This window comes from Gracilinanus agilis, chromosome 6 (assembly GCF_016433145.1).
Source record: "Gracilinanus agilis isolate LMUSP501 chromosome 6, AgileGrace, whole genome shotgun sequence".
NCBI lineage: Eukaryota > Metazoa > Chordata > Mammalia > Didelphimorphia > Didelphidae > Gracilinanus > Gracilinanus agilis.
This window is the reverse complement of record NC_058135.1, coordinates 296,264,592-296,275,342: the sequence shown is the minus strand read 5'-3', so window position 1 is coordinate 296,275,342 and position 10,751 is coordinate 296,264,592. Positions and strand designations below refer to the sequence as shown.

General features: G+C 54.9%; 1 protein-coding gene across 1 annotated transcript in view; it reads right to left on the bottom strand.

Moving 5' to 3' along the window:
- Positions 1-8,176, bottom strand: part of OSBPL5 (oxysterol binding protein like 5) — a 37,126-nt gene extending 28,950 nt beyond the window's left edge. The window contains exons 1-6 of the mRNA XM_044680511.1: positions 8,026-8,176; positions 6,766-6,851; positions 5,417-5,500; positions 5,064-5,165; positions 3,482-3,685; positions 1,890-1,974 (exon numbers count right to left, since the gene is read on the bottom strand). Coding sequence (XP_044536446.1) covers positions 1,890-1,974; positions 3,482-3,685; positions 5,064-5,165; positions 5,417-5,500; positions 6,766-6,851; positions 8,026-8,161 — 697 coding nt within the window. The 5' untranslated portion in view covers positions 8,162-8,176. The remainder of the gene's footprint in view (positions 1-1,889; positions 1,975-3,481; positions 3,686-5,063; positions 5,166-5,416; positions 5,501-6,765; positions 6,852-8,025) is intronic.
- Positions 8,177-10,751: the final 2,575 nt, after the last annotated feature.

The following is a 10,751-nucleotide window of genomic DNA, read 5'->3' as shown; positions in this document are numbered from 1 at the left end:
CAGTGACTGCAGTCAACAGAAGAAGGGAACAGACCACAAGGCGAAGGGCCATCATGAGCATGGCTTGAGGGCAGCTGTGAGCATTTGGGCACACTGGAGACCTGGGAGGTCTTGGAGGAAGATGGCACTGGCCTCCTGAGATGGTACCTGGGGCGTGGACATCCTCACATGCCAGACGTGGGCTCTGGGTCTCTAGTCAAGAACCCAGGGCTGGCATTCCCCAACTGACAAACGGTCAAAGGATACGAAGAGGTAGTTTTCAGATGAAGAAGTCAAAACTATCAATAAGCACATGAAAAAGTGTTCTAAATCTCTCATAATTAGAGAAATGCAACTCAAAACAACGCTGAGGTACCATCTCACAACTAGCAGATTGGCCAATATGCCAGTAAAAGAAAATGATACATGTTGGCAGGGATGTGGCAAAACTGGGAGATTAATGCACTGCTGGTGGAGTTGAGAATGGATCCAACCATTCTGGAGAGCAATTTGGAACTATGGACGAAGGGCTTTAAAAGACTGCCTGCCCTTTGATCTAGCCAAACCTCTGCTGAGTTTGTACCCCAAAGAGATAAGGAAAAAACTTGTACAAAAATATTTATAGTCACACTCTTTGTGGTCACAAAAAATTGGAAAATGAGGGGTTGTCCCTTGATTGGGGAATGGTGGAACAAACTATGGTATCTGATGGGGACAGAATATTATTTGTGCTGAAAGGAATAATGAACTGGAGGAATTCCATGTGAACTGGAACAACCTCCAGGAACTGATGCAGAGCTCAAAGGAGCAGAACCAGGAGAACATTTTACAGAGATGGATACATTGTGGCACAATCAATGTAACTGACTTCTCTACTAACAGCAATGCAATGATACAAGACAGTCCCGAGGGACTTATGAGAGAGAAAGCTGTCCACATCCAGAGAAAGAACTGTGGGAGTAGAAGCGCAGAAGAAAAACACTTGATTTTTCACTTGTTTATATGGGTATTGAAAGTGGGGCTTTGGTTTTTAAAAGATTATTACAAAAATGAATAATACGGAAATAAGTATTGAATGATAAAACATGTATAACCCAGTGGAGCTGCTTGTTGGCTCTGGGAGAGGGGAGGGAAAAAAGGGGAGGGAAAGAACATGAATGATGTAACCATAGAGAAATTAAAAAAAAAAAAAAAGAATCCAGGGCTGGGCACAGACGCCCCTTGGTTAATGTATGCCAATTGCCTGCCTGCCTGACCCCTTGAATGGTCTGAGATGCCCAAGGGAGGGCCCAGATGGCAGCCCAGGGACCCTGTCCCTCCATCTGAGGCTGAGAGAATGCCAGCCTGGAGAGAGCTGTGATCATTTTTGCCTTCTTGTCCTTGTGTTCCCACAGTCCAGGCCTAGGGACCAAGAAGGCCCTTAATGGATGCCTGTGAACCACTTGATAGACTGTGTCCTGAGAGAACAGTGGTAAGCTCCAAGCCAGCTATTCCTTGATTCCCTGGTGGCCCGGACAAGCCCCAATTCCCCTCTAGGCCTCCATTCCCCATTCTGCAGAATGATGGGGTGCCATCTGGCTCTTAAGCCTGGGGAGCTCGGAGCTTACAGAAGGTGCTTAATAAGTGCCCCTCACCTCACTGTGTCAGAAGGCCATCTTGTGGAGGAGACATCAGTCCTGAGGGCATGGGATTGTGGGGACGCTGAGGGAGTGGCAGTGGCCTAAAGTGGAATGGGATGCTGGGCGAGTCAGGGGCTGGAAGCCCTTGTGGGGGGCACACAGAGGGAGTCTCCCTCTGGCACAAGCCAGCCCCCCTTGTGGCTCCATCAGTTCTGGGATGCTCAGAGACATGCCGTTGCATTTCATGCCAGACCAGAAAGGAAGCCAGGCACGGGCAGCGCTAGGACTTACCGTCAGACTCTGAGGGTGCTCTGAAGATCAAGTAGCTGCTGGGGAGGGGCTGGGTGATGGAGCCCACGTTCTCGCCTTTTGGGCCCTAAGAGAGCAGACACATGAACAGATAATGATGGAACTGAGGCCCAGGGGGCCCCCCTCCCACCGCCAGAGGAGCAGGGATGAGCCTCCCACAGGTTGACGTCCGGCTCCCAGAAAAGAGAAGGGTCAGATGTGAAGGCCGAGGAATCCCTGGAGAATAGCAGGGCCTCCTTGGAGCATGGAGGGACCGTAGTGGTCACTAAGGGCAGCTGGGAGCAGAGCACTAGGCCTGGAGTCAAGAAGACCCGTGTTCCAGTTTGATCTCAAATGTACTAAACAAGTCACTTTGCTTCTGTTGGCCTCAGTTTCCTGATTTGTAAAATAATAAGAGCATCTATTTCCTAGGGTGGTGGTGAGGACTGAGTGAGATCCTTTTTATAAAGGGCCGGGCACACAGCAGGTGCCATATAAATGTCAGCTGTGATGGCTATAGTTAATGTTGTTACTCCTCTCCCTCCAGAGGTCACCAAAACAGGGTGCGGCAGAGCCGGGATGGGCCCTGAGTCCTCAGATCCCCAGAACCAGCCCCAATTATTAGGGTTTGGCCTGGGGAGCACGAGACAGCCTGTGAGGGCCCTTTCTGTGCAGAGACCCTGGAATTCCTAGAACGGTGGAGCGGAGGGGAAGCCGAGACAATAGAACACAGGACATCAGCCCTGGAGGGACCCTAGAACGAGGAATGGGGAGGGACCTAGAACAGAGAACATGGACCGTCAGACCGGGAGGGACTCTAGAACAAGGAATGGGGAGGGACCTAGAACAGAGAACATGGACTGTCAGCCCCGGAGGACCCTAGAACAGAGAACATGGACCATCAGACCAGGAGGGGCCTCAGAACAAAGTCCAGCATGGCCCAGCTGGAGGGCTGTTAGGCCTGAGGGCACAGGATAGCGGAGGTGCCCCGGCCCATGGCACTGTATCCTCGGCCCTCTTTTCCTGGCCTGGGTGGCTGGTGCTCACCTGCCCACTTCCCAGAACCAGCAAGGCCAAAGGGATGGAGCGTTTCTCCCCAGGGCTCTGCCCCTAAACCAGGGGCTGGGACCCCTTTGTCTCCCCCCACCCCGCCCAGCTGGACTCTGTGAATTTGAGGGGAGCCCTAGAATGATCCTGAGGACCCCTCCTGTCTTTCATTCTCTCCTTGGAGCCTTAGAAAGGACCCAAAGGGCAGGCTAGGGTCATTTCTTCCATTTTACAGATGCAGAAACTGAGGCCCATAGAAAGAATGTGACCTGACCACCCACTGACGGGCTCATCTGTTCTCTAAGTCCAGCGGCCATCCCATTCCACTTTCTTCCTTCTCTACTGCCCTCTGGCCAGACCTACTGGGGGACCTGCTTGCCCCAAGGCAGGGGGCTGGCTCGGTGAGCGCCCCGGGTCCTTGGGGAGTGCCTGGATTCAGAGAGGCTGCCGGGCCTCTTGTCTCCCTTCCTGCCTGCCTGCTGGAGGCGGCTCAGCTCAGCCTCTAGAAGCTGCCCTCAGCTGTGGCCTCCCTCGAGGCTCTCCCTTACCTTCATGGCCCAGATGGACTGGTCCAGGGGGTGGAAGAGCTTAAAGCAGAAGCCGTCCTTCTTGGAGGGCCGCTCGATGAGCTCGCAGGAGTGGAGGAGAATGGTGCCCACCCATTGGCCCACTTTGGGCGTCTTGTAGACCAGGAGCACGCCCGGCTTCAGGATGCACCACAGCTTGGTCCAGCTCTTCAGGGTCCCCCGGATCTGAGACACGGGAAGGAGGAGCCTCAGTGCCAGGGCCAGAAGGTCCACCCCTGGATCTTCTATCCCCATTTCACAGATGGGGGAAATGAGGCTCAGTGTGGCACTGCCAGAAGGTCCCTGTTATGATCCCCATTTCACAAATAGCCTGAAGTTGGGGGGTCGCCCCCCTTCTTTGGAGGGTCACGTCTCATGAGGAGCCTTTGCTGGCACCCCCACCTGCCCTGGCCAATGCTACTTTGGCCTGCTTTGGTCTTGGCTATTGGTGCCCCTGCTGTGCCCACTCCAACAGAATGTAAACTCCTTCAGGGTAGGGAGATCTCATCTCTCTAGGCCCGGCATACAGTAGCCCTCTACGGTCTGTGCCACCCTGGCATTATCTAGTTACCCCCTTGATATACCCTAGGCTCAGCCAACCTGGGCCTCTCTTCTTAGCCCCCCAGACTGTTCCTTGGGCCTAGAATGGCCCTGCACGGCCCCCTTCATCCCTTGAATTCTTGCTCATTCTTTACAGTCCAGCTTCCCTCCTCCAGGAAGCCTTCCCTGCTCCCAAGCCAGGAACAACCTTCGCCTTGGACCTTATTCAGTGTTTAGGCTGGTTCTGCCCTGATGCACTTTGCTTGGGATGCCCAGGGGTCCTGGGTGCATGGGGAGTGGAGTGCCGCCTCTGCCCCCGTCACCTCTCTTACAGCTTGGATGGCTCCCAGAGCCCATTCCCCTCCCCGAAAGCCCCCTTCCCCTCCCTGCCAGTTCATTCCCCGAGCAGAGAGTGGCCCCTTCCCTTGAAAACGCCTCCCTGGTGGTGCCCAGCACCTGGCTGGATTTTCTGGTTCCAGGAGGAGGAGGCCGTCTGGCCTGGGGCTCCCATCCCTGGAAGCCTCTGATGCCCCAGACTGCCCCTGAGCTGGTGCCCCAGTGACCATGGGGGAAGAAGAGGCTGGAGACAGGGAGCAGGGCAGGGCAGCCTCTAGGGCTCCCCCGGGGCCCCAGCAGCCCGGCCCGCCTGCTCCCCTCACCCAGGCTCTCGTCTCTCATCTCTGTCCTGTTCCGCAGGCTGCCTGCCTGGCTCTTCCCTCGCTTCTGCCTCCGACAATCGCTCCTTGATCCCTTCAGAGTTGTTGGGGGGGGTGGCAAGCCCCGGCCGCTCCCCAAGGCCTTTCCCGATCCCCCCCAGGGGCAAGTGTGTCCCCCGCAAAAAGCTCTCTAGGTTTCGCCTGTCCCTGCACCCAGACACGTGCGGATGCCCACGTGTGCATCTGGACTGCCCCCGTCCACGTGCCCTTCTCTGCTGGGATGGTGGAAGCTCTTGGGGGGGGGGAGGCCACTTCTAGTGACCCCGAGGGTTTTTTCAAGCCTGGGCCTGCAGTCTGCCATACTGTACCTTTAGCCAGTCCGCCATGATGACCACACCAGGGTCCTTCAGGGCACTGAAGAGCTGCTGGGTGGCCCGTTTCTTCTCCTGCCGATAGTTCCTCTTTTGGACCTGATTTGGAGAGGAGGCCCAGGGGCCGCGGTGTTAGGGTTGGGAGGGGAGGACGATGGCTCTCGGGGTGGTCTGTGTGCTGTCCTGGAGCCGCCATCCCGCTCAGAGCCCAGGCCCACCTTCCCTTCCCTTAGGGCTGGACTAAGAGAAAGGAAGGGGAGAGGCGTTGGGCGCCCAAGAAAGCCCCCCGGACACTGGGAGATGGCCGAACCCCCTCCCACAGCCCCCCAAAGGCTCGCTGTCTCCCTCACCTTGAGAGTCTCTTTCTTGATGACTTTGGCTGTTGGTGACAAGGATTCCCTGTCAGATCCATTGCAAAATCTGTAGTCATTAGTCTGTGGACAGAGGGAGGAGAGGCCGTTGGTCAGACCGGTGAGGGCGCTGCAGCCTGGGCCTGGGCCCACTGGGCTGGGAGGTGGAGTCTGGCTGTACGTGGGGGTCTGGGCTTCTGGGCCTTTGGGAAGAAGCAGCCTCTGGGCCGGGACACAGCCTGGAGACTTCCTTCCTCTACTGCTAAAGGGCCCAGGGCGAGGGCAAGACTGTGCCCTTAGAACGGCTCCAGGTGCCTGGCCGCCCAGCTGCCCTCCGCTAGCGGCAAACACGACTCACACCCGTGAAATTGCCAGAGACAAAGATGGCAACAGGGACGGTCCAGTCGCAGGTTGTGGACTGAAAGTGGCAGCCCCCGAGGGGACAGGAGAATCACGAGAGTCTCCCAAGGAGCAGCCTGCTGTGTGCTGGCAAGTCCCTGCTCAGGGGCTCACTAAGGGGAGGCAGAGGAGAAGGGGCGAGCCTGTGAGACAGGCCCAGGGATGCCATCTCCCCAGCCAGCTGCTTCAGAAGCCACCCAGCCAACCCTTTCAAGTCATGCCCTGGCCTGGCTGAATGGCCGATGGGGAGGGAGACTCCTCCTTGGGATCCGAGGCCAGGACAGAGGGAACGAGGGGGAAGGAGAGTGTGGAGGGACAAAGGAAGGAGGGCACAGAAACTGGACAGCCCCATCCAGCCCAGAGGAGAGTCCCAGGACCTGAGCTGCCCCCAGCAGCACTGGGGGTCAGGCATGCCCCCACTTGGGCTACCCATAGCTCTGCCCACTCCCTGCTCCCACATGTATTTCCTACATAGGGTAGGAGGGCTCTGGGGGTACAGGAGGGAGGTGGCCCAGCCTCTGCCCTGGAGGGGCTCACAGTCCAATGGGCTGCGGAGAGGAGAGCAAGAGAGAGTCCAGAGGTGGGAAGTCCAGGACATGCTGAGCGTGGAGTGGCAAAGCTCCAGCAGATGTCACTTTTAGAGGGGAGGGCCCAGGAGGGCTTCCTAGAGGAGAAGGTTTGAACAGGGGCCTGCCCTGGGGAGAGGACGGGATGAGAACAGGCACTAGAGAAGAGCCTCGTCTTCCTGGAACTGGAAGGGAAGACCCAAGAGACAGCTCCACAGAGGGGCTGACAGTGGAGGGCCCTGCGCCCCCGTCCTGCCAGGAGACCATAACCCAGGCCTGCCCTGGGCTGGTCTCTGCCCACTCTGGCACCTCCCGGCTTGGGGATTCAGAGCAGCCTGCGGTGTCTGACTCACTGGAACTGCTCCGGCTCTGGCCAGGGCTTACCTGCAGGGATTTGGGCATGGAGACGGGCGTCTGAGGCACTTCATCTTTCATCAGGGAAACGCCATTGCTGGCTTCCACATCTTTCCCTGTGACAAAGAAGGGGTGAAGGGTGCAGCCGGGCCCTCTAGGTCCCCTCCCTGGCCCCCCACAAATGGGCAGCCACCCGCCTGGCCCAGGGGGGGTGAAACTACTGTTCGGAGACAGGCCTGGGCACCAGGAGGGACTCTAAAGCAACGAGGGAGAAAACCTGGGACCCAGACCAGGGTTACCCCTCCCTCTGGGCACCGTCTCTGCCTTTAGCTACTGAATTCTCATCCTGCCGCCATTGTGGCGGCTCCCTAATGACACCAGTCACCCTAATGACAGAGGAGGCCACCTGGAGGCCAGAATGAGCAGCAAGTTAGTGCGGTGGGCTGGGTTAGAGATTTCAGGCAGAAAAAACCCCCTGCTGAAAGATGCCGTAGGAGGAAAGCTAGCCTTGATGGCAGGAGAGAGCTGAGTTTGAATGGTGGCTACATGAAAGAGTGGGTTTGGAATCAGAAGACCTGAGATCGAATTCTGACTCTGTGTGGTCTTGGACAAGGCCATGGATCCTCATGCTCCTCCTCTGAGACTACAGGACTGGGAAGGTTCCTTCTACCTCTGGATCCAGGAATCTACGGCCCTGAAGGCAAGTTGATTCTCTACTCAACCTCGATTTCTGCCTTTTTAAAATGAGGGGTTGGCCTGCATGGCCTCTCCCGTCTGACAATCTAGCTTTAGAGTTTTTAAAAACAAAAACTCTTAAAACCTTTTCCTTTTTGTCTTAGTAACAACTCTAAGACAAAAGGGCAAGGGCTGGGCAAACATGAATAAGTGATTTGCTAGAAAGTACCGGAGGTCACATTTGAACCCAGGTCCTTCTGGCTTTGGGCTTAGTGCTCTATCCGCTGTGCCATACAGAGGTTGAGAGTTCTGTGTGACCATGAGGAGGTCATGTTCCTCTCAGAGCCTCAATTTCTTCCTCTATAAAAGGGGGATGATACTCTGGGCAACACCTCCCTCCCTTTAGGTTTTGTGAACCTTGACACTCTTTGAGAGAGGTTCCTGAACTGGGGCAGAACTAGGGGTCTTTGGCCCTTCATCCTGGGGCTCTGCCTCTTGCAATGGGGGGAGGGTCGGGATTAGGCCCTTGGGTTCCTCCCTCCTGGCCAGTCATGTGGCTGTGTCCTGCTTTTCTCCCCAGGCGAGCCTGTGCTTGCCCTCCCTGGTAGTACTGACCTGGACTGAGAGGGTAGATTTCATGGTCTCCGCTAAAGAACAGGTTCCTGGTCAGTTTCCGAGGATCGATTTTCTGAGGGGTGGAGGAAGGTGGACAGAGGGAAAACCTGCGCCGTAAGAAATTCTCCTCCTTCATGGTGTGAGTTGTTGGTGTTTTCTGAAAGAAAGCAACAGTAACACCATTCATACTGAGGATGGGAAAGCCCGAAGAAGTCAAGACCCTCTGATGCATCTTGATCCAAGCCCCACACAGTCAGAAATAACTTGGGCTCCCCATGGTGGAAGAAGAGAAAGGACAAGAAAGGCCTCGCCCCTTCCAGCTTAGAGCACATCCAACCCAGCCCCCTCCACCTTCTCCATCACCAGATCTGGAAACCCGGGACACATGCTCCCAATGGAAGACCTGAAGATGCCTTTTGGGTCCAAGAAAGATCATATTTCTTACATGAGCTTGGAATTAGGTGTCTTTATTGTAGTTTTAATATTTCCCAAATGGGTGGATGGACAGTCCCATAATAACTCAGAGCAGCCTTTACCCCCAACTGTGGCAGGATGCTCTACTTACAAACAGCAAGCCCCTGCCTAGGCCCAAAGCACCAGGATCAAAACATCTTGAGAAGACGGAAACCAGAGAAAAACCACTGCTGGACAGATATGTACAAAGGGAGGGTAAGCCCAGCAAGCCCCTGCCTCAGCACACTGACCCATTTTCATTGTCCCTGTCTCACCAAAAAGGCCCAAGAGAGAAAGGCTGGACACTTTTTTTTTGGATGAAGATGTAGAGAATCTACATGTGGAGAAAAGATCAGGTCTCATGGCCTCAGTTGCTCTGAGCTGCCTCACAGTCCCCTCTTAGTTCCACAAGCCCCAGAGATGACTGCTTACCTTCCCATCAGAGCTTGACTCTCCCACCCTCCTCATCTCAGTCCTCTTCCTTGCCCTCTCCCCTCAGGTTTTTCTCTCCATTACGCCCTAGATCCATGTTGGTGGACCTATGGCCCATGTGTCAGAGGGGGCTGCTCCCTTCCCCCTCTCCACTGCACCTGAGGACATTTTTTGATATTACTTGCCGCTCTGCCCAGCAGCCCAATGGGAATATTTCCTCCCTCCCCACATATGTGGGGCTCACATGTGGCATGAGGGTTACAATTTGGGCACTCACTTTCTAAAATGTCCATCATCACTGCCCTAGATCCTGAATCTTGTGAAAATGCATCTCAATCAACAACCAACCAATGAGCATTTATTAAGCACCTACTATGTTCCAAGTCCCCACCATCCACCCCTAAATCCAGTCCTCCCTGCCTCAGTTTCCTCTTCTGCTCTGTCAGTCTGAACTGGTGCATTTATCTTAAAAAATTTTCTCCATTTAGTCTGCTCACCCCCAAACTGCCAAGAGCTCCTCTGGCCTCTTCTTCCAAGTCTTCTGCCTGCATTTCCAAGCCCCCTACTATTGGGATCCTGTCTCTCAGTTCAGCTGATAGTCAACCCCCTTCACTTTAATCTACACCTTTCCATGGTAGCCATTGTGGACACGGCAGGTGCCATGCTCAGAGCTGGGAATCCAGAGATGGAAAACAACATGGTGCCTACCCTTGAGAGTTTCCTGGGGGCACAGGACACCTACATGGACCAAGGCAGGTAGTGATGGGTCCAAGGAGATGGCCAGCTTTAGGAAAACTTTTAGGAGGGAAAGGGTTTTCTACTTTCTTCCGGCCTCTGTTTCTGCTAGGCCAGTCCTGCATGTGCATGATTCCAGAGGCTCCACCACTGATGAAGCTCCTGCCTGCCCTCTTTAAAGTCCTTCAAGGACCAGCTACAAGCTGCCCTCCCCTCCAGGAAGCCACGTGCATATCAGCAGGGGCTGATCCTTCTCAATCTCCTCCAGGCTCGCCAAGTCCAGGATGAAGAGGTGGGCCGATGCTGACTCAGGCTGAACCTGGCTTTCTCAGGGCCTTGTAAAACCAGTGTGGGAAGCCATGACCTAAACCACTGTGGGATGGGATATCTGAGGGGCGTCTGGAGGAGAGGGATGATTCGCCTTGTTAGGTGTGGCTCCACAGGGGGAACAAAGCTCATGTGAGGGGCTGCTTGACATGGAGAGAGCAAGCCTCCAGATTGTTCCCCAGAGGGGAACAGGCTCATAGCTCTAGCAGCCCATCACTAGCAGTCTTCAAGTGGGAGTTTGTTCAAGTGTTCAAGTGTAGAGAGGACTCGGATTCAGCGAGGCATTGTTTGGACTGGACTTAGTCAATACACATGTATCAAATGCATCCCATGTGCAATGGGCTATGCTCTACAGAGTAGGGGAGAAGGCAGTAGAAAGAAGGCCTATCTTTCCTCTTGAGGTGCTTACAGATGACTGGAGGGGCTCTTTGACTATGGGATACAGTCCTGGAAAGACAACAGAAGCAGTGAGTTCGAGGCAGAGAGCCTCTGACCTGATCTATGTCTTTGCAATGAGAAAAGTAACAGAACCCAAAGGCCTGGGATAGGCTAGAGCCTGGCCCGAGTGAGAAGGACATGCCCCATAGGCTGTGGCTCCCATCTGGCTTTGCCTCTGGTCCTTGAATCAAGACAAATGAGCCTTTTGAGGTTTGTTCATCACACGGGGCTCCCTGAGGCTCTAAGAGGTGAGGACTTAGAGCCAGATGAGACTCCATCATCCAAAAAGACCCATTGGGTCTTACAGTCTAATGCTGGAATATTCAGGACTCTCATCTCTG